The sequence below is a fragment of the Oreochromis aureus genome, linkage group 7 (genome assembly GCF_013358895.1).
Source record: "Oreochromis aureus strain Israel breed Guangdong linkage group 7, ZZ_aureus, whole genome shotgun sequence".
Lineage (NCBI taxonomy): Eukaryota > Metazoa > Chordata > Actinopteri > Cichliformes > Cichlidae > Oreochromis > Oreochromis aureus.
In genome coordinates this window covers 27,524,796-27,552,145 of record NC_052948.1, presented here as the reverse complement: position 1 = coordinate 27,552,145, position 27,350 = coordinate 27,524,796, and the positions used below count along the sequence as shown (strand labels likewise).

Below are 27,350 nucleotides of genomic sequence, written 5' to 3'. Positions count from 1 at the left end.
TCCGTTCAGCTTGTTCGGAGCTACACAAGCTTGATTATTTTAATTAATTACCAAATTAAGGACAGGTGAGCTTTTGAATTTGAACTCAACTCATAAAACATGAGAGCATTATCAAAGTTGATTCTTCACATCGACTTGCTCCCATTGTGGTAACACTAACATTAAGCTATTATTATTTATTTATTTATAGCAGCTTGACAGTAAGCAATGAGGTGCTGAGGTGAGTGTGCTGTTCTCATTGTATAAAATGTAGGTACCATGTTATTTTTAACATGGTACCTGACATGTATGACTGACATGGATGAGTGTTGGATGAATAACATTTTAACATTAATGAGCACTAGTGTTGATGTGTGAGGAGTAGTAAAACAATATAAGAGGAATATAATGCATAAATAAAGGAGAAAGTGAGCATATAAGAACATGACAGAAAAAGAAAAACTACATAGTCGAGATACACATAAATTTAAACTCTGAAAGACTAGTGTGTGATCCTATACATATTCTTTATATTATTTTTAATTACATATGTCATTTTTTCATTATTACAGCCAAGGAGTTATGTCTTTGTGCCAGGAAAGTTATCAATATAGAGCTTTTCAACGTATATTACTTCTTTCCATCCAAAATCACTCATGTATTGTTTATTTGTATGTGTGGATTGCCAGTTGTACTGAGTTCGTACTGTACTGAACCTGTCAATTTCTTCATTTAGTCAGAAGCTGAAATCACCATCAAGAACAAGTGAGCAATCTTGGTGTCCAGAGAGTGCACTAAAAAAAAAAAGTGGAAGAATGAAGGGTCATCAACATTGGGCCATATATACTTACAATATGTAACTTTTTGTTAAGTATAAACGAAAACTGGTTATATATCTTTAAACTCTTCTCTCTGGAGCCAGCTTCATGCACATTCCATGTGACAAACCTTAGTGTGCCCCTAGTTGTGTGTGTAGCTAATATTGCATGCTGTGTGTGACTCTCAAATGAATGAGTCGATACATAAGTCGATTGTAAAAAAAAAAAAAAAAATGTGTCGAGATGTTCCATAAGAGTGTAATATGTAGACAAGAGTGGTGCTTGCTGTTGTCTGCTTATGTGTGTGCATATAAACTAGTGTCGTGTGTGTATGTCACTGAAAGTAATTGTCAGTGATGTATCTGTCAAGGTTGGCTGTGTGGCAGGCAGGATGTAGGAGCCAAATGCAAGACTCACAACGCAGGAAGTTAATTGAAAACGGCAGCTTTATTGAATAGAATAGAATAGAATAGAATAGAATAGAATAGAATAGAATAGAATATTGTCACTGTTACAAGAACAATGAAACACAGTTTGGCATCTTTCCGTTAGCAGCACGTAGATTTTTACATTAACATTCCTTTAGAAAAAATAAACCTTAAAGTTTAAGAGGTGCCTACACAGGGAATGTATGTAATAATGTAAGTATCTACACTGATATGTACAAGTTACATGTACCATATAAAGGAGCAGGTGTAACGAGCAAATGATCAGTGCAATATAAGGTGCAATTTGATCAGTGGTAGTGAAAACTGAGTAGGAGGAATGCTGGTTGTTATTTTAATAAATACAATTTATAAATTGGGGTGGGAATGTTGGTTACATTATACTATAAAAAATATGGTTTATTGCTGAAAAATCCTCCATACAATAAACTCACAAAAAAACCCCAAAACAAACCAAAACCATGAACATGGAAACTAAGAATTAAAACACTGGGAAACTATAAACTCAAACTATACAACAAGAAAACAAACCTGGAACTGAGAACTAGGAATTAGACAGGAGCACGAGGGGAAACACAAAGCAGCTAGGATGTACGACATGACAACAGACAGAGGAAAACCCAGGGCTTAAATGCACACGGGAGTAACAAGGGAATGGGAAACGGGAGGGAAACACGGCTGGGACTAATCAGACATAACAAGACGGGGAGGAACCAAAACTGAATACACTGAACATAGGACAAGGAACTATCAAAATAAAACAGGAAACATGAGACCTCCACAAAGACACAGACCTGACACTGTGATGTGGAAATACCAAAGTAAATAGACGATCTCTTAGAGAACTGGTCGTTTATGCTGAAGTCTATTCCTTTCAGCTCCCTGTTGTGACTCTTCACCTGCTCCTTCTGCTTGAAATGGCCGAATTTGGCGACAATTGGATCTGGTCTCCAGGCCCCAGGCCTCCTGGTTCAGAGAAAAAGGACTATATCGAAGCTGATGTTCTTCATGGTGTCCTCTTAAAGCTTCAGGTGGGTCTGGATGAAGTTTTTAATAGTTTCTTCTGAGTCCTCTCCAGCATACCTGAAAAGACAAGGTTATCTCTCATACAACGGGCCTGGAGATTGTTGACAGTCTCTTTCATTTTTCTTATTTTCTTCAGGGAAATGGGTGACATTCTCATGTAGAGAGACGAGGCGTTTTCACCATGAGTGTTTCCACCTGCTGGTGGCTGAATTCCAGAGACTCACTCAGGGATTTAAATTTGCGGTGTAAAATCTCCATCAGTGACAACACTGCGTTGACGCTGGAAAATCACTTATCGATTAAATATTCCATCATCTTTACCTAACTGCCGATTTCTGTTTCGATTTTGAGATTTTTTTATTATTATTATTATTATTTTTATTATTATTTTAGGTTCCGTTAAAGACCACCTGTGCATTAAGCGACCGATGAAAACCCGAACACTTCCTGTATCTGTTTCAAACTAAAAGCCCAGTAGCCGTTCGCGGTAATAGAAGCCCTTCATTGTTCCTCAAAAAGCCTTTATTGTGAAACGGTTACTGGAATAAATTTCGGGATTCACAATTTTATTTTGAGGGCAAAATAAAATAATAATAATAATAATTAACAAAAAAAAATTATTTTGAGGGCAAAATAAAATTGTCAGTGATAAAAGAAAAGAAGCAGCGAATAGATATGTTGCACCCCAGCATCGCTCATAAAGCCCACAGTTCTTCTCCTTTACCGGAAAAAAGTCTCGAAGGTAAAACACTTGAAGTAGCAGCAGTCTGTCAGTAATGGCCACATAATCTTTTTCACACTTGAATCCAAACGGTGAACACACATATGTAACTGATCGTAATGTATACGTGTAGAACCGCGTTTGTAACCGTAGTAACGTCCGGTGTTCTGGCTGACTTGAACGGCTGGCCGGTTAGGAGACACACGAAACAGCTGTAGTAAGGTAAGTTTTCATATTGCTTTACCCCACAGTGATTTGTTTAAGTCACCAATAAGCTACATTGTGTGGTTAAAACTTAAAATTTAGTTAGCATTGTGTAACTGATTTATATTCAGGTAAAGATCGCAAAATGATTTATTCTAAGTACCGTTAGGTTAACGGATACATTAACCTAGGCTAATCGGAACAACGTAACTTCTGACTTTTAATGAACCAGCAGTTAACATTTCGAGATACCAGCTGAAGTAGAATGAGCTCAACGCCATCATGTATAAAACTGATTCTCTTTACACCGCAGATATTTTACCGCAGAACACATTATAAATTTAAAAAGTACAAAATAGTGGAAGCTCTCATCCCAGTTCGACAAACACAGGAACAGGCAGAAATCCCAAATATGACAATATTTGATCCGCCTGACTGTGCTGAATTCCACAATATAGTGAGGTTACCCAAAGCTGAAAAATAATGTACAGTTAGAATTATACAAACAGGCCCTTTTGGGGGGAACACAGATATGGGAAGAACTTTCTGAAGAGTATTTGATTTCTATTGTAGAACAAATGCCACAGGTGTGTTCAGCTCTTGTATCTGCCAAAGGTGGCTACTAAAGTTCTACTAAAGTAGAATACATTTAACCTAGTTGTCTAAATCTGAGTTAAAAATGGTTATTCATGCTTTTATTTCATCTTGCAACAGTCTTTTCATTGTTTGAGCAAAAAGAATCTTGACCGTCTCCAGTCAGTCCAGAATGCTGCTGCAAGGCTCTTAACAAGAAAAAGAGAGCACATTACACCAGTTTTACTCTCATTACACTGGCTTCCAGTACAATTTACAATTTGAAAATCTTAGTACTGACATTTAAAGCTCTGAATCATGATGCTCCTGATTACATTTCTGATCTTTTAGAACCTCATGCTCCCTCTCGCAGCCTGAGATCATCTAATCAAAGGCTGTTGGTAGTCCCACGAACACGTTTTAAGACCAGAGGGGATAGATCTTTTAGAGCAGTGACCCCCAGGTTGTGGAATGCTTTGCTTCAGTCTTTACGTTGCTTTAATTGTATTTATTCTTTTAAACAGCAGCTAAAGACTCATTTATTTAGACTGGCTTTTAACTAGAGTTGTGCTGTATGATCGATCGTGCTGTTTTATGGACATCTGTTTTACATTATTGTGAAGCACTTTGTGGTTCTTATTCTGTGAAAAGTGCTATATAAAGAAAGTTATTATTATCATTATCTGCCAATTTTTTCTTTGATTAGTCAGCAATTATTTCAATACATTTTATCCCTACTTCCTGTGGGCAACCTCCTCTTTTAGGCTCCAGTGCCTCACCTGTTCAAGTCTGCCCACCTGTCTCACCCTGTTGTCCTGTCCCACAAAACCTTAAAATAATGACCCAGGAAACATATGAATTTGAAAATAAATGTATTTTTAACATTTCTCAATAGGACCATCAGAATAAAAGTGAAATTAAAAAAAATTAAAGTTCTAGTAGTATTTAAACAAAAACAATGTGCAAATACAAAACTTTCACAAGCTTTCACATTTTCTATGAAATCATTGCTTTCGTTTTCTTCCATCGTGCTGTTTTGCTGTTTGCGCTACGTTCTTCGTTAGAATTGAGTGCAGTGTTGGCAGATGATATAGGCAATATTGCCCCCATAGCTTTCTGTAGTGTCGACAAATGGTTGCAGCCATGCTGTCCACCTTCTCTGTGTGTCTGTTAAGCAGTAAGTGGCTCTTTATTGTTTGGCTAGCTCCACTGACATGGGAAAATCCACCTGTTAGCTGTAATGTTCAGGTTTGTAAAGCACTTCATAAATAAGGACTGTGTGAGGAGAATCTGTTTGAGTCAGGTGACATGGGTTCACCAAACTGACAAGCTTGAGGAAGCAACAAAAGCAGAATGCCAAATACAGCACATCATCATCTCTGCATAGAATATGCTGACGACCCCTCACATAAACAGTTTGTCACACAGTCCTCTGGCAAGAGGCTGCTGTCCATCATTTAAGCCTTATTTTACTGACTTCCTGTTTGACAGGAAGTCACTGATCTACACACACAGCACATTAGAGTAGACATGCAAATATTCTGGTTTTTCTTTTAAGATTCTTGAGTTTAGACATTTAAAATACATATTATCACTCTTCAAGTGCTTTAAAGCATGTGAGCTTCTTCCGTGTGAACTTCAGTTTTCAACTGTTCTGCACTTTGACTTTTAGGAAAACAATGCAGTGTATTTCAGCTCATTTGAAAGTTATTTCACCAAAGATTCAACAGTGATTAAAAATTCAGCTCAAACCATTCTGCCATCAGCATTAACACTGCATTTTCTTCAGGAAATGCATTCTGTAGTTGGTTCTGTTATTAGTTAGCTAACGTAAACTAATGTAAGTCTTTTAACCCCAATTAACCACCCAACCTGGTGTTGTAACGTTCTGCACTGACATAAGATGGCACTAAAAATATTCTAAAAACTTTAAGCACTTATTTCTTAAATCCAGCTTCACAGACAGAGACTTGTGTGTCGGTTTATGAAAGCAAGGCTTCAAGGTGTAAATTAGCCTATATACATGTAGTGTTTAACTGTCTTCAGATATATTATTAAAGCCAACTTGGCAGTTGAACTGAATCTTCAGCTTTAAAAATCCAAAATTCACAATTGATGTATTTGATGGATGTTTTATTAAAACAGGTCTTTCTATTCAGCCAGGATGAATAGCCCTGCGACAGAGCTACAGCCACAGTGCAACGAGGAACATGATGACACTGCTGATTCTTTTTCAAAAGGTTGCTGCTCTGAGAAACTCAGTAATGTCTGTCCAATCTCAATAGAGATCCCCATTTGGTCAAGGCCTACTTCAAACATCAGTTTGCCAGGGATAGTTCCCAATCCTCATCATCATACTGTCCAATCAGAAATGTTGGACCCTCTCAACTTAAGTTATCATATTGATTCTTTCATTGATCCATATCAGTCACCTCATTGTCAGCTGACTTATTCAGACTGCTTCCTGGAGCCACAGTTGAGTCAGTACCACCTTGTCAGTGGGTAAGCTTTACACATTATAGACACATTAAGTAACTAACTGCTTTTGAACTACAATCGATTTTTTGCTGGTGTGTTATTCAAAATGACTCTGATAAGTATGAAGATATGGCCTTTAAACCTTGCCTTTTATTTCTGGACCTTTGTGAAAGGAAAGTAATGTGTCTGGTTTCCTCAGCCCTGTGCCTGCTCCACCAGATGGCAGCCATCAAAACTCAGTTTCTCCTTCTTGGTGTACAAATGAACCCAATCTCTGCAGCATGATGCCGGCTGGTTCAACTAACCATTTTCTAGGATTTACTGTGAGTTAAGAAATATATGAAATACTTTATTAACCAATATTTGGGTATATATTCGACTGTATGTAGCCTGTACCTCTTAAGTTGCACTAGCTCAGGGTTCTTCTCTGCCACAGAGGTGACATTCCATTGTTCTGTCCACTGAGACAAAGTTAAAATTACCGGTAATAATTAGTGTAAATGCTGATTAAGCATTCACAGTATTGAGATCCAAATCACAAACACACAGGCACACACACACACACACACACACACACACACACACACACACACACACACACACACACACACACAGCAGATTTTCTGCAAATATTCTGGTTCTTCATTGGAGATTCTTGAGATTAGAAATGTAAAATACATAATTTAACTCTTCAAGTTATTTAAAGAAGATGAGCTTTCAATATTTAATCAGATTTTTATTTTCATTTTTTTCCAGTTTTCATTTGTCATTAGTCAGCTTTTTCTAATGTACATTTTAAGGATGTTAGGCTACTTTTCAACTTTGAAACTTCTTCTCTGTGAACTTCAGCTTTCAACAGTTCTTCACTTTGGCTTTCGGGTAAATAATTCGGTGTATTTCAGCGTATTCAACATTTCAACCCAGAGTTTTTGAGCTTTAATAACCTTGAAATTCAATATTTGGTATGAGAATCTTTTTTTATAATGTAGCCTGAACTCTGTTAGGAAAGCTTTCTCCTCCAGCCTTCTTGAAGGACATCCTTCTTTGGATGTTGGCTGTCTTTGGTTCAATTCTCTGTCAAGAGGATCCCATGCTGCTTCAATAATTTTGAGGCCCGGGCTCTGGGGATTCCAGTCTTGACTGATAGTGTTCTGTTGTGCATTTAAAAAAAATAAATTCTAGCTCCTTGAAAGCAAAGAATGCAAGACGTTTGCATAGTAGTGTATATTTGTGTATTTTCAGGGTGAGTTACACAAGCCTGTTCCCATGGATCATCAACAGTTTCAGGAGGGATTGACTGAAGCCATGTCTCACATCACACAGCCTGTAAGTTTTGCAAATTTCTCTCTATACACTAAGAAAGACTAGATTTCAGCAGGCCGAGTTTAAATTTGCATCCCTGTACAGTGTTCCTACAGGGAATACACTTTATCCCTGCCTTCTTGTATGTAAACTAAAAGAACGTCACCTGATGTCAGCTCTCTATAGCCACACAGAATTTATTTTGCTAATAGGATCATTTTGTAAACAATATTCAAGCGATTTACATGTAATTAACACACTGATAATTATGTCTTTGTATTGTTGAATTACCTGTGGATCTTAAAATTTAATTCTAGTAGACCTATATTAAATATAATAATAAAAAAACTGCAGACTTTAAGGCACAATGTTTTTGAATACAGGAATTTGCTTCATGTAATTTTCAGGACTCAGAAACACATTTAAACTCTGTTAAAACTGCAGCAAATATACTGAGCATGATTTTTTTTTTTCCATTCTATACCCAGTTTTAAGCATCAGTATCACATAATATATCATAGTTTTAATAGTAAAACAGTGTGCACAGCAGTGCAAGGTGGAGCCTCACCTCACAGTAAGAAGGCTTTTGTTTCAAACAGGCTTTACATCTCGTTCTCTGTGAAGTTTGCATGTTGTCCATGTCATGTGGGTGCTTCCTCTGAGCACTCGAGCTTCCTCTCACAGTCCATAGACATGGTAGATAAACTGCTTAAAGTGTAAAGAATAAAGCACTGTATGAATGCATAGATGTATGTGTCTCGTTTTCACTTGAAAAACAGATCATGCTCAACAAAAAAAAAAAAAAAGAATGAAAAGAAATTTAGATTTAGATTATGATATCCAGTAAAATTTTTCTGATAGCAGTTTTTAACAAAGCTTAAATATCTATATCTGTCCTGAAAATAATGAATTTGTTTACCTCCATACTGAGAAATGTTGAAAAATAATAATTAGCCCCTCCATATCGCCACCATATCGTGGTGGAGATGTCTGTGTGTCCCAGGGTTCCCAGGAGCTATGTTGTCCCCCTGGTAGGGGGCAAATTGGTCCTGAGGGACCAGGCAAAGAGCGATTCAAAAGACCCCTATTAGTATATGATCAAGGAACAGTTCACCCTGTCTGGGATAGGGTTACTGGGGCCCCGCCCTGGAACCAGTTTGGTGGCTAAGCCTTAGTCCATGGAGCCCAAAAACGGGACATGGGCCCATCCTCCTGTAGGCCCACCAGCCACAGGAGGTGCCTTAGGGGTCGGGGGCGATATCTGTGTCGGGCGGTGGCCTGGCAGACCAATCCCCGGCTACCAGTATCACCTCTCTGGTGAGGAAGGAGCCTGAGTTAGTGTGTGAGGTTGAGAGGTACCATGATAGATATAGTCGGGCTCACCTCAACGCAGGGCTTGGGCTCTGGAAACAGTCTCCTGGAGAGGGGCTGGACTCTGTCTCAGTGTGAAGTTGCCCTTGGTGAGAGGCAGCAGGCTGGAGTGGGTATCCTAGTATTCCCTCCCCTTGCTGCCTATACATTGGGGTTTCTCCCACTGGACAAGAAGGTTTGTTCCCTGCGCCTTCAGTTCAAAGAATGGGTCCTGTCTGTCGTCTGCGCTTATGCACCAAATGATGGTTCAGAGTACCCAGCCTTCTTGGAGTCCCTAGGCAGTGTGCTTGAGGGTGCTCCACCTGGGGACTTAGTTGTCCCACTGGGAGACTTCAACGGTCATGTGGGCAACAACATCGAGACCTGGAGGAGCATGACTGGGAGGAACAGCCTCCCAGATCTGAACCCAAGTGGTGTTTTGGGTCAAATAACTCCTTGGTGGCAGGGCCCCTGGGGTGGATGAGGTTTGCCCTGAGTTCCTGATGGCTCTGGATGTTGTAAGATTGTCTTGGTTGATATGCTTCTACAATATTTTCCCATCTTTAAAAAGGGGAACCCGAGGGTGTGTTCCAACTTCAGGGGAATCACACTCCTCAGCCCCCCTGGGAAAGTCTATGTCAGGGTGCTGGAAAGGAGAGTCCATCTGTTAGTTGAGAAACAATGCAGGAGAAACAATGCCACTTTTGTCCTGGTCATGGAACACTGGACCAGTTCTTTACCCTCTTGAGGCTAGTTGAGGGTGCATGAGAGTTTGCCCAACCAGTCTACATGTGTGTTGTGGACTTGGAAAAGGCATTCGACTGTGTCACTCGGAGTGTCCTGTGGGAGGTGCTTCAGGAGTATGAGGTGTCTACGGGTCATTCAGTCTTTATAAAACCAGTGCAAGAGCTTGGACTCATTTCTGGTGGGTGATGGACTCCGCCAGGGCTGCCCTTTGTCACAGTTCTGTTTGTAATTTTTATGGACAGAATTTCTAGGCGTAGCCAAGTGGCAGAAGGCTTTCACTTGGGTGGTCTCAGAATCTCATCTCTGCTGCCGAGTGTGAAGTGATTGTAATGAAAACAGCACCTCCAAATCTGAGGCCATGGTCCTCAGTTGGAAAAGGGTGGAGTGTCCACTCCGGGTCAGGGACAAGTTCCTTCCCCAATTGGAGGAGTTTAAGTATCTCGGGGTCTTGTTCATGAGTGACGGGAGAAAGGAGCGGGAGATCTACAGATTGGTGTTGCGGCTACAGTGATGTGGACGCTGTACTGGTCTGTCGTGGAGAAGAGAGAGCTAAATGTAAAAGGGAAGCGCTCAATTTATCTGTCGATCTACATCCCTACCCTCACCTATGGTCACGAGCTGTGGGTAGTGACCGAAAGAACAAGACAGGATACAAGCAGCAGAAATGAGCCTCCTCCGAAGGGTAGCTTGCCTCTCCCTTAGAGATAGGTTAGGAAGTTTGGCCATCTGGGAGGGGCTTAGAGTAGAGCCGCTGCTCCTCCACATCAAATGGAGCCAGCTGAGGTGGTTCAGGCATCTGACAAGGACGTCTCCTCGACACCTCTTGGGTGCCTCCAGGGTGAGGTGTTCTGGGCATGTCCCACCGGGAGGATGTCCCGGAGCAGACCCAGGACACGCTGGAAAGATTATACCTCTTGGCTGGCCTGGGAACACTTTGGTGTTGACCCGGACAAGCTGGAGGAGGTGGCCGGGGAGAGGGTGATCTTGGCTTCTCTGCTTAGGCTGCTTCCCCCGCGACCCTGCCTCAGATAAGCAGAAGATGCATGGATGGATAGATGGATAGAAAAATAATCATGACCCATTTCCCATGTATTTGAGGGCCTTTAACTTGGAAACTTCTCATATTATGAAAGTAATATTTTGCATCGCTTAGTTAAAGATATATATAGACTAAAGTTATGATTTCATAAATAATCTTATTGTGATGGGAGGCACTAAAAAACATCAGAATAATATTTACTTGATTTAGCTGTGCCACAAGGCCCGGAGGCTGGTACGAGAGATGGACCTAAGTGCAGATACCACACAGAGACAGTGAACAATTTCATAGATTTTATTTGCACAGAGGTAGGTGACAGTTAACTAACGACAATCGCCTGAAAAGACACAGGGACTTGGAAGACGCAGGAGACAGTTTACTGGCGAGAATTACGTGAAACAACACTAGGGCTCGGAACAGGGAGTCACCGGGGGTGAGTGGTTCTGTAACACAGGAGGAGAGAGGTTAGTGATCAGAAAAGTGAACTGAGCATCAGAAGGCTGGAGAAAGACTTGAAGTGATAGCTTACTTGCAGCTGGGGTAGTTTCAGGTTTGGGCGGAGCAGACCAACTGAGCAGCAGACTGGTGAGTTATAGTTTGTTTCTCCAACCTGAGGTTGAGGAAGCTTCAAGACAGGCGGCAGGAGGACAGGTAGGTGAAGTAATGAATATTTAATTGGTGTGACAGCAAAGCGAGGGAATGGTGGTGTAGAATCCAGGGTGAGACTGAGGCTGGCTAAAGATGAACTGGTGAGAGTTATTGACACAAAGAAATGTGGTAAGTATACAATCGAAAGCGAGAGAATCACAAGGCGCGTGAGGGTTATGGTTACTACCATAGGTAGCTGACAGACTGGCGAGGAGAGATGTCCCCGCCAGGTTTAAATGCATTTATATCAAATGTATTTGTCTCAGGAAATCAGAAGAAAAACAAAGCTTTTGGTTGCCTCTGTGACAACCACCTGTGCAAACTATATTTACTCGAGCACTATTGTTAAGGGATGTCCACACAAGAAACAATTTGGCTGTTGCACATCACATTGTCCCACATTTCACTTTTTGCTGAGGAGTGGTTGCTGGCAACATTACAGGCTCTGAATGCCTAGGTAGCCCTGTAATTACATTTACTACATTTACTACACTATCATGTTAAACAACAGTGTCTTTCCCTCTGAGTATACTGTGTGGAGTCACGCTTATTGCTGAGAAAAATTCAACTTCGACTACTTTGTGTCACTTGGAGTAGCTCGATATCAATGGCTTTCTCTGGCCGTGTTGCTTCTAATCATTTTTTGTGCCTGAATTCATTCTGAAGTTCAGTTTGCCATTATACATTAGACAGAAGTTTTAAATTAAAATATAAGTAATAAGAAATTTCTTTTGCTCTTATTACTTTATCACCCTATAGATGGTGTGTAATGTCAGCGGAGGTGAGCAGTTGGCGCTAGTTAATCCACACCAGCCAGGACCTGTGTTTCTTACCATGGAATCTGCATCAGCTCAAAGAAATAACACACTAACTCAAGGGAAAGGTTACGGTAAATTTACGTACTAGAGGTTATGATGTTGCTTCAAGTTTAGTTGGTGCCAGCCATAAGAAAAAGTCTGACACATAAAAGAGCAAGTCTTAAACCTTGATTTATGGTTTTTCTGACTCATTTTAACAGGACTTTTTTTTTTAACTTCCTCCTGAAAATAGTGACCTGCTATTTGCATTTTTAATGTTAATCTTATATTGGCTCTCAAACAAGTTCCAGCCTAAATAGCTTCCAGCCTAGCTGGTATTTTGAGATTGCTTCCTCATTGCACAATTTTATTTTTATTGTATTTTATTTTTAATAATTTACTACAGTCTTCATCTATTAATGCATCTCAAGAAATTTAATCAAAAAGCCTTTGGGGTAATTTCATGAACACAACCCTGAAATGCTTAAACTCCTCCATTTGGGTTCGCAGCTCATATCTGACCCAGAGTGGGCACTCCATCCTTTTTGATGGTCTGCACAGAAGTCCAATAACAGAGCACCACTTGTGTTCAGATGTGCAGAGAAACAACTTTCCTATTACTGGGGAATTGCCACTATTCAGGTAATAAACCACGGACATATAAATGTATCCACTCCTGCCCTCTGCCTCTCACTGAGATCTACTCCAGATTGGAGCAGAGTCCAGCCCCTCTCTAGAAGTCTGCTTCCAGAGCCCAAGTCATGCAGTGAGATGAGCCTGACTGTATCTAGCTGGTAGCTCTTAACCTTGTGCACTACTTCAAGCTCCTTCCCCATCTGGAAAGGTGATGTTCCATGAGGTAGTTTCAGTATCGGAGGATTCAGCCGGCGGCCAGGGTCTCTGCCTACAGTTTGGCCAATTACGAATCACATTCATTTACATAATTTTTCATTATTTCATGAAAAAGCTGGCCCCTTATTAGCAACAATAAGAGAAGTATGTTTTGTCTGTTGTATTTACAAAGATTTTGTGAAAATATTGCCACAGTGTATATCATATTGTATCATATTATATTCTCAAATTTAGAATCACTGCTTACCAAAGCCGATGCCAGTCTTGTTAACTTTGCTTACTACCTGAAGAAATACTTAACTTGTATAGAACTTAAAAAAAACAAACATGAAAATCGCACTGGGTGTTTTTAAACTTATAACTTCCGAATCCACCAAAGACAAGACTAGATACGTGGATGTTTAAAGTATTTTATTATGTCTGGCAATGGTCTTTGTATGTATATCACTTTTTTCATTCCGTGGCTGTATTTTTTTCCATGATCTCTGGTCTGTTCTGTGGAAGTATAATCACTTTTATAGTATACTTGACGATACACCTGTATACTGCCACGAGAAATATTGTCATTTTCAACAATCCATCAATTCATTTTCTTAAGTGCTTATCTTATTCAGGATCTTACTGGCCACTAAAAGCACTTTAGATTATAGCTTCATTCTATATGCTTTAAGCAATTTTTCTCAATTTATAATCATCAGTACCCACAGGAAACCCACATATTTACGGGGAAAATATGTGAGCTCCTCGCAGACAGGCCCTTGCCAGGGTTTAAACCAGGATTTTTTTTCCCTGAATTTCCTTTCCTTGCAGCAAAAAGATAGAACTAAGTGATTTTCACCAACAAACCTGGACATGTTAAAAGAAAGTAGAAAATTGTGATTTTAAACATAACAAAGATGTCATAATAGTAATTACAGATGGTGCAAGCTCATTTTATGTTCCTATAGCCTCTTGCAACACAGTTGTAACCCATAAGTGTTGGTGATTTAAATTGGGATTTCTGTAGATGCTGATTTTCCTTTTGTGTTTATCAGAAGTGACTGTACTGGGGACTTCCAGTCAGGTAGGAATTACTTAGAAATTATTTTTTCCCATTTTGAATGATCGGTTGATTAACTGAATTGCTAATATTTCATCAGTCATGTATCAAAAGTCTTTTTATTTTGTTTCCCCCATAGCACCAGACAGCTGGTCCACTATACGAGGCTCAAGATCAGACATTCAAAAAGCAGCTTCCCGCAAGGTTAGGACTGTGAAACTGAAACCAAAGTGTGAGCATTGTGCTCGCTATACTGACCAAGTAGAAAAAAAGAAAAAAAATCAACAATAACTGCTGTTGTCTTAAAGGTCCAATAATACACATATGTTGTAGAATCTGTAAACTGTAAATCTAACTTGAATGGCTGCTAGTACCACTCATTTCAGAGAAAAGATCTGAATGTCTGATAATTAGCCAAGAGGAAGCCGTGAGGCTCATTCCCTAGAATACACAACAGCACAGACCTGAATGAGACACTGTGGCTTCTACCTTTCTCATTGAGCACTCGGGTTAATGGCTTGAGCATATTAGCAGTTTACCCTTTAGATAATAGGCCAGGTTCATATTTCATCGTCATTCTGTTTTCTTACAACTGGAAAAGAAAAATATAAACAGCATAGCAAATTTAGTGTGAATTTGCTGTATTAAAATACTGTATAAGTGAGTTGGGAGACCAGGAGAGATGAAAAACCTAACAGACAGCATTTATACAATATGCCTCAGGGAATTATGTAGCGAAGAAAACATTGATAAATAACTCTAAATATGTTTTCTATGTTAGATTCCTCAAAGTAGCCACACTTTGCTTAGTTGACAGCAATGAAAACTCTTAGCCTTCTCCCAATGAGCTTCATGATGTAGTCACCTGAAATGGTTTTCAATTCACAGCTGTGCCTTGTCAACATTCATTTGTGGAATTTCTTGCCTTCTTAATGGGGTTGGGACCATGAGTTGTGTTGTGCAGAAGTCAGATTGGTACACAGCTGACAGCCCTATTTGACAACTGTTAGAATTCATATGGCATGAAACTATCTGCAAAGTAAAGAGAAACGACGGTCCATCATTACTTTAAGAACTGAAGGTCAGTCATTCCAGAAAATTGTGAAAACTGTGTGTCCCCATTGCAGTCACAAAACCCATCAAACTGTACACGAAACAGACTCACATGACTCACAGGGCCAAGAGTCACCTGTGCTGCTGAGGATAAATTCATCTGTTACAAACCTCAGAAACCGCAAGTTAACAGCACCTCAGATTAGAGCCCAGATAAATGCCACACAGAGTTCCAGTAGCAGACTCATCTCTACATCCACTCTTCAGAGGTGACTGCATGAATCAGCCCTTTATGGTCAAATAGCTGCTAAGAAACCGCTAGTAAGCAAAAGCAACAAGCAGAAGGAATTTGTTTGTGCCAAGAAACAAAAGGAATCAACATTAGACCAGTGGAAATCTGTGCTTTGGTCTGATGAGTCCAAATTTAAGATCTTTGGTTCCACCCGCCGTGTCTTTGTGTAATGCAGAAAAGGTCTCTACATGAATGGTTCCCACTGTGAAGCATGGAGGAAGAGGTGTGATGGTGTGGGGGATTTATTCAAAATTGAAGGTAGACTGAACCAGCATGGCTACCACAGCATCCTGCAGCAACATGCCGTCCCATCTGGTTTGTGTTTAGATGGTCCATCATTTAGTTTTCAACAAAACAATGATCCCAAACACACCTCCAGGCTGACTAAGGGCTATTTGACCAAGAAGGAGAGAGAGGGAGTGCTGGACCAGATTTACTGATGGCCTCCAGTCACTTGACCTAAACCCAATCGAGATGGTTTGGGATGAGATGGACTGCAGAGTGAAGGCAAAAGGGCCAACAAGTGACCAGCATCTCTGGGAACTCCTTCAAGACTGTTGGAAAACCATTTCAAGTGACTACATCATGAAGTTCATCGAGGGAATGCCAAGAGTGTGCAAAGCAGCAATTAAAGCAAAGGGTGGCTAAAACACGTAAAACATGTTTTGAGTTATTTCAAACTATTTTGTTTACTCACAAATTCCATAGGTGTTCATTCTTAGTTTTGATGCCTTCAGTGAGAATCTACAATGTAAATAGTCATGGAAAAAGAAAAAACATTAAATGAGAAGGTGATGCATGCTCAATCATTCAGGTAAGGAAATCGCAAAAAGTTGATTCTGTTCGTCTGGACGTGACGTTTTCAGTGGGAGAAACGTTTTGTTACTCATCCGAGTGACTTTTTCAGTCTCAGCTGACTGCAGGTTTCCCCAATGAACCAGGTTGGGTCGGCTGATGAACAGAATAAACTTTTTGGCATTAAATGAGAAGGTGTGTCCAAACCTTTCACTGATAGTGTACTTATTAGTATTAATTGGCAGACTAATATGCCTCCCTGGCTTCAGCTTAGATTTGTCTGTGCTTCATTTACATAAAGCTTGTGTGTGCATCTGTGTGTGTGTGTGCGCACACTGTCCTCCATTTAAAAAAAACACACACACAAAAAAACACAAAAAATCTTGAATTCCTTGTTATGTTTTGTTTTTTCTTGTTTTTTTTATTTTTACCAGTAGTATATGTATATTATTTAATGGGTATAAATTCTTAATTTTTACCCTTATAGAGATGTTGGCATGTTTTGTGAATCAAAGTCCAGGAAGCCCTGCCATTGCACCAGATCACAATGCCTCAAACTGTGAGTAGACATCATACTATTGCTTTTCTACTTCAAAACAATATCACTAAACATTAGAAGATTAACCAATAACTAAAATTTAACACTAAAGTGTTGTTCATGTGGCTTTAAGAGTTAAGAGGGCTGATGACAATTTTCATAGTATGAGATTACTTTAAGTATTGAATTAGTAAAATTAAGTATCATGCATGGATTCATTAAATATGGCCTGCCAAAGATATGAAAAATAAATCAAGTCACTCTGAGGGGGTTGGGTGGGAGTCACCGATAAGATGTCCTTGATGGTAATTTATCACAGTCTCATTGTGCTTTCACAACAAATGTAAAGGACATTTGCATCGTGTGATTACATACAAAGTCTATGCAGTGAGGCGAACTGAGGCTAATTCACGTGGGGCAACGCAAATAAAGCCTAATCAGCATCCACCTTTGGTAAAAAAAAATTTGCTTTATACTGTACATGCCTGTGCAAGCTCACAGTGGGTATCTGTGGGTAAACCATGGGGCTCTGTGGGTAGGGTGGGCAGAGCATCTCTTAATTTAGTTTGGCTTAATTTACATATACTTATCCAACACAGGTTCCAAGTGGGTGTACCAAAGCGCAATACTGGGTTTTCTGTGAGACAGGCTATAGTGGGTTCACCCAGAGGAAACTGTACACACACGGCAGTAGTTCACCCACATCTACCCAGATATCCACACAGATGAGGTTCAAGGGGCATGTTTGATATATAATTGTGGGTCTCCAACATGACTGTAACTTAAGGTGAAACTATGCTTTGAAATTTGTGTCATTACATCATAACTGAGCATTCCGGTTTCGCTTCCCCTCCTAACCTTACTGTAAGTTAAACCAAGTCTTCACCTTAAAATGTTGGGATTTGCATGATGAAGTTTTCCCTTCAGTTGACTGTGTAATGTTACTAACAGACACTTACAAATTACATTTTAAAGGTAATTCTTGTTTGATGTGTATTTCTGTTTCTTTTTAAGCTACTGTGAGTGTTTTTCCAATGGAGTGATGTGCAGCAACTGTGACTGTTCTAACTGCCACAACAATGCAGAACATGAAATGAAGCGTCTCAAGGCAATTAAGGTTGGCAGTGCTTTCTGAAAACATGTTCAAGTCAAAAACCCTATTAATGTTTGTGTGAGTTAGTTTTAACATCTAAGAAAATAATGAAAAATCTGTACGTATATATGTCAATGAGATGCCAGATGGCTTGACTGGTATTAAAATTGGCAGTATGTAGATTTGAACCCAAGTCGAGACTTAGTTTAACACTTTCTTGGATAGAACATTTCTTCTTACATATTGTTATTCTTATCAAGCAATCAAACCATTTTTGAAAAGTTGTCAAGGTACTTAAAGCATATTTCCAAGATCAGGGGCTTCATTCACAAAAAGTAGTATCAGTACAACCAGTGTGCATATGTGTACCTCCATAAATACAATTTTATAAACTGTGTTGTTTCCTCAAACCAACTGTGTTGTTTCCACCAGGAAATTGCATCATTTTCCTGCAGTGCAGAATGCAGTATGTAGATGGTACCTACCTGACTCGTACAAAGTGGATTGTGTTTAGAGTTGATAACAGTAAACATGCAAATACAGTTTTCAATCTATTGACACCTTTTTATATATAGCTTTATAATTTTTTTGTTTGTTTTTATGTTCACTTTCTCAGTAAAATATTATGTCTTTTAACATTGAATTTCATGCAATGTTGTCACGTTGCATTTGTCAAGACCCTAACCCTTTCACTTTTGATTAGCTTGTGCTTCTTTCTTATTCTAACCATAAGATACCCATATTGTCATTATGTAGTGGTGTTTAGGTCATAACCCGGATGCCTTCAGGCCAAAAATTGCTGGTGTGAAGTCAGGAACGGTCAGAGGTTGGCACAACAAAGGCTGCAACTGTAAACGCTCTGGCTGCCTTAAGCGCTACTGTGAATGCTATGAGGTACACACACACATAAAGAGTACCATTGTAATGGTCCCATAATCATAAAACAAGCTGCATGTTTAAATGTGGAGGTACCTTTTTCAATCTTTCATGTTGGTGAGAGGGCATATCTATTTGAGTCAAAGTTACATAGACAAGGCACATCATTCTTCTAGTGGATAGGTTAGAGTTTGACATACCTACTAGCATAGCATGGAATGAACCAGCATTTACAGTTATCCATAAATCTGCATGTGCAATGTACTTACTACCACGTCATGTGTCGTGTCAGTCAGTGGTATTTTTCACTCTCACTGGTAGTCCCTTCACTAACTTGCCTGCCCACCATCTCCTCACCTGCAGTTATTTGGATAATTCTTACCAGAAGTCACGCAATGTCATTCATTTTCTGTGGTCTCCGGTTGCCATATCGCCTCAGTGTGGGCACAGGTGAAATTATTGGACTTTTGTTGTGGTCATTTTGCCCCACCAACACAGTGGATTTTGAATCAAATAATCTCAATGTGATTGTATTGCAGACGTATTTAATCTATTGCGTTTGTCTTTAACTTAAGGGCCACTTTACACAGCACAGCCACTTTAGAATAAATATTTTACACAACATGCATTTCTTTGGCCTGTGGGAGGAAGTCGCAGTACCACACAGTCACAGGGAGAACAGGTTTAAACCAGCACCCTTCTTGCTGTGAGATGACATTGCTAATCGCTGCTCTACGCTGCCGCCTAAGTACTTCTTCACCCTACAATCTAAGATATATCTACATCTGCAGATGTGATGATATAATTACAAAATCAGTCGTTGGCCTGTGACCTAGGGTGTCCTGGTGCCAAGTGCACTTATGAATACCCATATGCCTGAATGTTGTGTGGGTTATGGAAAAAGCTGTGATTACTACAGTCCAATAACAAAACACCATTGACATTCAGATAGATAATCCCAGTCTTGAAGCCCCCCAGGACAATTGAGTCAAGACCGATTCTAGAACCTAAGCTGTGCTGAGGTGAGCTTGATCTAGCCAGTACCTCTGAACCTCACACTACCGCTATCAGACTTCTTCCCCACCATCGACATTCCATGTACCAGTTTTGGCAGCCTCCATGACTGACCATATTATTTTAATGATATTATGCTGTTTGTATTAATGTCAGTTTGGGTCTTTGCAGATATCTGGCTAAGAATTACATTATCTTTGAAGCAAAAGTATGAATACCAGTGACCATGAAGCAGCTGTTTAAAAAATTCACCTATTTTTGTTTGATTTGTGTTTAGGCCAACATCATGTGTACTTCCAGCTGTAAGTGTGTTGGCTGTAGGAACTATGACGCAGGTTCACAATCTGGCTCCAAAGACAAGACTGTCAATGCGAAGGACAAGTGAGTCATGAAAGTATTTCTTTTCGATAAGCCCACACAACAAAATCATAGAGAATTGGTAAGATTAGGCAAACATGTTCTCAAACCAGGGTGTGAAATAGTGTCATTGTGTCAACACAGAGATACACAGGTGCCTTTTACAGTTGGTGTGTGAACAAATTGGAAGTAACACCCTTTTCACTGTGGCCAGTATCAGTGCATCAAAGCATCAACACCAGAGATGCCTTGTGCATTTCTCAGAGACCAGACAGCAGTCGGTGTCAGTTGTCACACACACAGGTGTTGTACCATGCTGCATCACCATGTCTTTTCATCAGAGTTTAGCAATTAGTCTAGTAATTAATAACACAGGACGCTTAGCCACATGAGAACCAAGGATGTTCACTAAAGAGGTAAAGTAAAATTGTCATTTTATGGGGGAATAACGTATTTTGAATATTGTTTAATGCTAATAAGTTGCTACATTTGGGCTTAGTGTTGGTGACGTTCCTGAAGCTGGAGTAAATTCTCATGTGATAACCTCCCCAACATGTGTAGCTTTGCTCTTAAGTTCAGCACTGCTTCGGGATATCGTGTTGCATATTTGCCAGAACTAATACAAACTGGTATCTGAGTGTACCCCAGTAAAATGGCCTGATGAGGTCCATGCCAATATGCTCAAATAGGACCTCCATTAAAGGTAACAGGCACAAAGCGCTTTTTGAATGGCCGGCTGGTTAAGCAGATGACACTACATGCGCCATTGCTGCACGTCCAATCCTGCTCAGGCCAACGGCCTCTACTGTGGCCTGAAAACCATCCAGAAGAGGCCTTGGGGGTCGTCCCCTACCCACATCCTGCAGAGCATCATCACTGGTGCCAAGGGGAGTACCGGCAGAACAACCAGATTTTCCAGCACTTTGGTCTGCCACTCAGCCTGGTCCTGCTTAAATTAGGCTTAAAACTTTCCTTTTTGTTTAAGCATATAGTTAAGGCTGGATCAGGTGACCCTGAATCCTCCCTTTGTTATGCTGCAATAGGTGTAGGCTGCTGGGGGATTCCTATGATGCAGTGTTTCTTCTTCACTCACCTCTTTTCACCTCTTTTCTCTATGTTAACAAACAGATTAACAACCTAAACTATTCTGTTTAAGTTGTTGATCTCACTAATTCTATGAAAGTGGTACTCATCTACTTAAAATTAGAGGTATTTATGGATTTTTTGAATATGGCTTGAATTAACGAGCCCATTTATTTATTTTTTATTTAAAAAAAATACCAGAGTACTCATGTCTGTGAATGTTTGTGTGCTCAGGTGGCCTGTATCGGTGATAACCCCAGCTATATTGGAGGCTGTAGGTGACTGTCTTTTTGCTCAGGCTGAGATGGCTGAGAGAGACACTCGGAGCCCTGCCCAGGCTGAGCACATGGTCCTGGAAGAGTTTGGACACTGTCTTTCTCAGATTGCTAAAGCCATGTTTGAGAAAAAGACAAACTAACACTTCTACACTGTAGACACGGGGAAAAAATCCTTTGCTTACAATTTCAGAAAAGTAGACTTGGATGATCTTTATCTGTATATTTACAAGTTTTAATCTCTGGTTTCTGGAGGCTTTACTGGTCAAAGTGAAATTTGAATAACTTTCTGAAATGTTTATTGTTTATGTGAATTCACGTCACTGTTTCCTTTTCTTATTTTAAGCTTCAGATTTAGCTTTCAGAGTTGTTACGTAAGAGACATGTTTATCTTTTTTAATTGTGTATTCTTGTGTTATTTTTGTTGTTGTTAATATAGGGCAATGTTTCTCTTTATAAATTAGCCTTGAGATAATAAAGATATTCGTTGGTATCTGGTACATAGTGTGGATTTATTTTCTTACCAGTCAGAATAATCCTGTGTGAATAATGGTGACGAAATCAAAACCTATTTGTACTTTAACAATATTTGTGTTCTACCTTTTTAACTATAAAATAATTCAGGAACTCTTTGAAAAGACAATTTAAAGTAGTGATGGCCCATTTGAAGCTGAAGCTCAGGCACATGTGTCAAAAAAAAAAAAAAAAAAAATCAGCACACTGCTTCAGAAACACTGTGCCGAGGGTTGGTTCGTCTGAACAGTCACGTGATCAGTGATGCCCAAAACTTCCTGATTCAGTGGTTTATGAGGAATTGAATCATTGGCGGGATGTGTGCTGTTTTGATGGTAATTTTGTGTGAGAGACAGCAAAACTAAACCTAAGCTAAAACACAAAACTTATGAAAGTCTAGAAAATAACATATTCAGGAACCAGACATCATTATCTTACACTTTCAAAAATAAGTCCAGAACAACAACTCTGACCCAGGGACCATGACAAGGGTAATCAGCAAACTGAACAAATTAGACCTTATCAGATTAATGACTGATCATCACGCTAAATTTCCTGGGATCAGCATAGAAATTGTTGTGATCAGCTGTCAGATACAGCACTGAGACACTCAACACTTTGAAGCTGGATTTAAGAAATAAGTGCTAAAGTTTGTAGAGGAAGTATAGCACTATTATGTGCAAGCAGCAAGAGTGACATCACCGGGTTGGCTGGTTGCTGCTAATATATTAGTTGCTGCATTAGTTTTAAGTTAACTAGAGAGTACGATGCTGAAGTATAGCAACAATAAAGTCATCTTTATCTCTATGTCTGTCAGGGTTCCTGAGTCATTGACCCAGTGTTTTCAGTTTGTTCATATTCACTGTTTATTTTCCATGTGTTTCCTGTCTTACTGTGTTACCCACCTGTCTACATGCATTATCTCTTGTTCTAGTTCCTGTGTTATTAGTTAGATTAAGTTCAGCTGTGTACTCACCAGTCTCTTATCATCATCATCATCATCATCATCATCATCATCAGCCCGTGTATTTAAGCCCTCAGTTTCCCTCAGTTTCCTTCAGTTCATTGTCTTGACATCATCAATCCCACGTGTCAGTTTTCCAGTTGAGTTAGCCTGCCCTTCAGTCAGTCAGTCTCATGTTTTGTTCTGCCTCTACATTAAAAATGTGCACATCCTTCAGCCTGTGTGGAAATAAAGTTTAGGTAGTTGTGGTGGCACCTGATATAAAGCCATTCCTTTCAGATGTACATTTTGCAGTTGGTGTGGTTTTTTTTGGTTGGAACACTTCAAAGAGACCTTGAACCAGTGTCCAGTCGATAGCACGTTCGGCTTCAGTACACCCAACCGAGCCACTGACTTGGACGTGAGGACAGACGCCATAACCACTGAAGAAACCGCAGCCTCCATTATACTCCTTAAGAATGGCCAAGCACCGGGTCTGGACATGGTGTCTGCAGAAATGCTCCAGCACAGCACCTGGTCAACGAAATGGCAAAATTACCTCTTTTCATGTGTCACAAACACATTAAGTCATGTATTAATTGTTGTGAAGTCATGCATGTATAAAATTTATATCTCCAGTTTATTAGAATGTATGAGGTGAAAGTTAAGGCCATGGACTCAGATAACAAATGACACAATAAATGATAATGAATGACAGAAACGTTTAGGAATAATAATTTCTGATATTAGAAAACATTTCATGAAAATAGCAATTTAACAGTATAAATATAAAATATCTGTTACTCACTGGGACAATGTTACACATTCACACACAAACACGCCACTTATAGACCACATATAACAGATCCACGATTGATGTTCCTCACTGCACATCACAGTCTTGACGTCAGTCTGTTTTTTAGCCCTTAGTAAACAGGAGTCCTGCCAGGCTTCATGTGGGGCTGGATCGAACGTGTTACTCCTGCTTTTCATTGGAGATATAAGCAGACTGGAATATCTCTCTGACCCACACTCACACATGCTGCAACTGGATTGAATGCTATCGCTACAGCAGATATAGTAAGTGGAAATAAGTGTGTGTGTGTTTGTGTGTGTGTGTGTGTGTGCGTGTGTGTGTGTGGGTGTTTTGGAGGGCAGGTTTATTAGTTTGTTTGTTTTTTGTTTGTTTGGGGGCATCCTCTCTAAAGTAGATTCATCAGCTTTTTTTAGTATTTTTTAATGAAAAAATGTCATATATATATATATACGTTCATATTCAAATACTCCTATTTTCATTACTGCTGCCTTTAGCTACTGCATTATCTTATATTTGGATTTCAATTATTTTACTAGATGTATTGATTTTGGCTAATAGACACAATTAATTAATTAAAGGCAACAACGTTCTCAGGAACTGGCAAAAAAAAAGTGTTTATTTGGTATGGAACAATGCAAAAGAAACAGTCAGAGGCAATATTTTGGTTTGTTTGATCCATTTCATGAGTCATTCGCATGAGTAAATAGTCAGAAATCATGTTTTGAGAGGATTGTTTAGATGCTGTTATATAGTGTTGACCTATACATGTTGGCATGTGATGTTCATGAAAATATACAAAATATTGGGCAACAAATGAAGCCCCTGTTCATGTACACATACATAAATACATAAATAAGTGGATTCAAACCACATATGAAGTAAATATAATCTAGCACTGGCAACCTAGAGATTTTTAAGCAATAACTACAAAGAAATGTTGAGGATTAAAGTATGTTTGAGGTTTTTTTTCGGTTTTTTTGTTTTTTTTTCCAGATGATGAAAGTGGCAGTTATCTGGACATGTACTTTAGTCATCTGCCTGTTTGTTGACTACTGTTATGCGCAGAAGGTAAAACTCAAAGCCACTCACTTGTTCCACTGATTTTCTGTAACACATATTTTACCAGGAAACTTTTGTTGTGTATTTCCCCTTCAGCTGAATATCCACTGGGGCCCTCAGTCCATGATGTACTTAAAGGGCAAACGTGAGTTTAACCACAACACAGACTCTTTTTCTCTCAGACTCTCTATATCAGGGATGTCAAACTCATTTTAGTTAGTCTAATTTAAACTCATCTTTAACAAACAATCATCCCAACTTTTTAATAATATGTCTCAATTTTCTGCACTCAGTTTACTGTTATTGCAGCTGCATTACATTTTGTATACTTTTGTAACACAAAATCTTCACAATGTATTTTGGAATGATTAAAAGAACATCTCAAACTTGTTGAGATAGGGTTGTTCAAATGAAGTAAATCTGGTTATACATGTCACTTCCTATACTTCTCATTTCGCTTGTGCGCCCCAGAACCCCCATTTCAGACACTTCTTTTATCAAAACATATCAGTAACACACTTAATCTCCCGTAGCAGCTCTTGAGTTCAGCTATTAGTTGTGTTAGTGTTGACTTTTTTATTTTACAGTACATCTGAGAATCATGCATGTAAGAAGATCGGTGTTAGCACAAAGTGTCTTCTCCAATTTTTGTTGTCAGATGGCAGGAGGTTTGTCTCAGAGGACAACAACAGTGTTTTGAAGCAGTGCCTCCTTGGCTGGTATGCAGTGATCCGAGGTACAGTATGGCATGAGTTTCTCATTCTCTTTCTGAAACACTTATTAACATAGTATCCTTAAGCAAAGTTATTCTAAAGGGGTATGTGAGGAAGAGATTCCTTATGACCAACTTGAGAATAACAGAAAAAATACCAAAAAGTACAAAAAATAAACCGAGATTAAGAGAATAACTTGTTTCCATTCAAAATGGAATAAAATTGTATTCACATTAACCAACTTTGAAGTGCCTTATCAATGGGCCAAAAACTATCAACAATTTATCTCACAAGCTGGGAAATTACTGTGTTACAGCAGCCATAAATAGACAGATAAATGTAAATGAAAAATGAAAAAAATGAAGATCTCAGACAGTCACAGTTAAATATGATACAATAAAGAGATTAAATAGAAAATGAAAGATTTTCTGAATGTGTCATTGGAGATGAAATAGATGAAAGTACTCAGCTGCATGTGCAGTAAGTGGTCGCAGGATGGCCTGAATCCATTAATTATCTGCATCCATTCACCACAGCCACAGTCATTTGGAGGACCTCTGCCTCAGGTGATGAAGAAATCCAAACAGCGTGTTGGTTTCAAATTGCAACAGCAAAGACAAGCTCCTTCTGTGCACTCTAACAGGTTAATATTCAAGCCATAGAAACATTCCTTAGACTACAAAGTCTAACTCAGCCCTTACTGAATCTGACTGAAGAATTTTTGTAGATCCTACAGAGAGGGTGTAGAGTGTTACTTACCATGTGGTCATGTCCCATTGTTTACATAGGATGTCAGCCATTATAGAAACAAATAAAAAAGCAAAAGGCAAAAAGCAAAAAGCAAACAGAAAAACCCCAACAAGAATGGGAGCTTCAAAACTTCACAGCTTCAAGACTTCGACTTCAAAAGGTTGGCACTCAGCACCAGGTAAAAAAAGTGAAGAGCTGAATTACAACTTACTCAGCATAATCCGTAGTCATAATACATTTTTGGATAATTCAGTTAAATTCAGTTGTTTCTATATAGTGCCAAATCACAACAATAGTAACCTCAAGGAGGCAGGATAAAGATGAAATATCATTCTAAAATATACATCATGTATTTCACTCATGTAGCACCACAGTGCAGTGGTTTACACATTTGGCTGAACAGCATAAGATCCAAAGAGGAGATCCAGATCCTGAGAGGATTGTGTCTGGAAGTGTCTGGATATCAAATATGGAGCTCTACCTGCTGTGGTGACCCACTGTGAACAGCTGACGTAGTTTCATTTGTTCATAGGTGTTATGATAAAGTGGACACATTATAATAGTTCTACTATATATTTAAGTTATGTTTTAAGTAATCTTTATGCAGAAAACTGAACCAGAGGACAAGTTTCTCAGAGTTAACAGCTTGCGTGATCGGTGGCTCACAGGACAACAGCTTCATGCACAGCTTAATAGCGGTCGTAGTAAGCAAGTCTTAGTTTCAACTGTGAAAGGAAGCCTTCACGCTTTAGTCTTCACAAGACGAGATGCAGCAAGAAAGCCATTGCTAAGACATCAGAATAAGACAAAGAGGTTTGCCTGGGCCATGAATCACTGTCATTGGACTACTGAAGACTGGAAGAAAGTATTATGGACTAGAATCCATTTTGATCTATAAACTGATCATTGAATGAGGAATTCTGTCAATTAGCGTGTTCTTTTGGTATGGTGATCCATCCAGTCAGTCTGTCAGGGCTTGTGATCAGTGAGCTTCTCTCTTTTGTTCTTCTGTGCTTCTCTCTTTTTATGTTTCCTTAGTAGAGCTAAATCTGTCGTGGGCTTCTGATAGCCTAGTGAAAGAAAATTGTGTGGGTTATAGGATAAATTTAGATAAACATTCCCTGGACCTCTGACTGTAGTTACTGTCAATCGTGCTCATC

The 27,350-nt window shown here is 39.3% G+C and overlaps 1 protein-coding gene across 10 annotated transcripts; it reads left to right on the top strand.

The window, feature by feature from the left end:
- Nucleotides 1-2,036: 2,036 nt before the first annotated feature.
- tesmin (testis expressed metallothionein like protein) lies at nt 2,037-21,887 on the top strand. Of its 10 annotated transcripts, none has more exons than XM_039614320.1 (13): nt 2,918-3,011; nt 3,124-3,212; nt 5,927-6,269; nt 6,445-6,568; nt 7,488-7,571; nt 12,091-12,220; nt 14,015-14,043; nt 14,159-14,223; nt 16,647-16,718; nt 17,712-17,814; nt 18,547-18,684; nt 19,958-20,061; nt 21,355-21,886. In XM_039614320.1, the coding sequence occupies exons 3-13, from the start codon at nt 5,932-5,934 to the stop codon at nt 21,536-21,538; spliced, it is 1,371 nt and encodes a 456-aa protein (XP_039470254.1). In that variant the 5' UTR covers nt 2,918-3,011; nt 3,124-3,212; nt 5,927-5,931; the 3' UTR covers nt 21,539-21,886. The 10 variants fall into 10 exon arrangements, with proteins under 10 accessions (XP_039470255.1, XP_039470256.1, XP_039470254.1 ...); XM_031741154.2 differs by having other exon boundaries at nt 2,927-3,212; nt 5,927-6,007; nt 6,196-6,269; XM_031741173.2 differs by having other exon boundaries at nt 2,927-3,212; nt 5,913-6,007; nt 6,196-6,269.
- Nucleotides 21,888-27,350: the final 5,463 nt, after the last annotated feature.

Bases quoted from the DNA above. Each gene is read 5' to 3' on its own strand.
- tesmin (XM_039614320.1), top strand. From the start codon at position 5,932: ATGAATAGCCCTGCGACAGAGCTACAGCCACAGTGCAACGAGGAACAT. The intron at 6,569-7,487 runs GTGAGTTAAGAA...GTGTATTTTCAG, and splicing joins ACCATTTTCTAGGATTTACT to GGTGAGTTACACAAGCCTGT. The intron at 20,062-21,354 runs GTGAGTCATGAA...TTGTGTGCTCAG, and splicing joins ACTGTCAATGCGAAGGACAA to GTGGCCTGTATCGGTGATAA.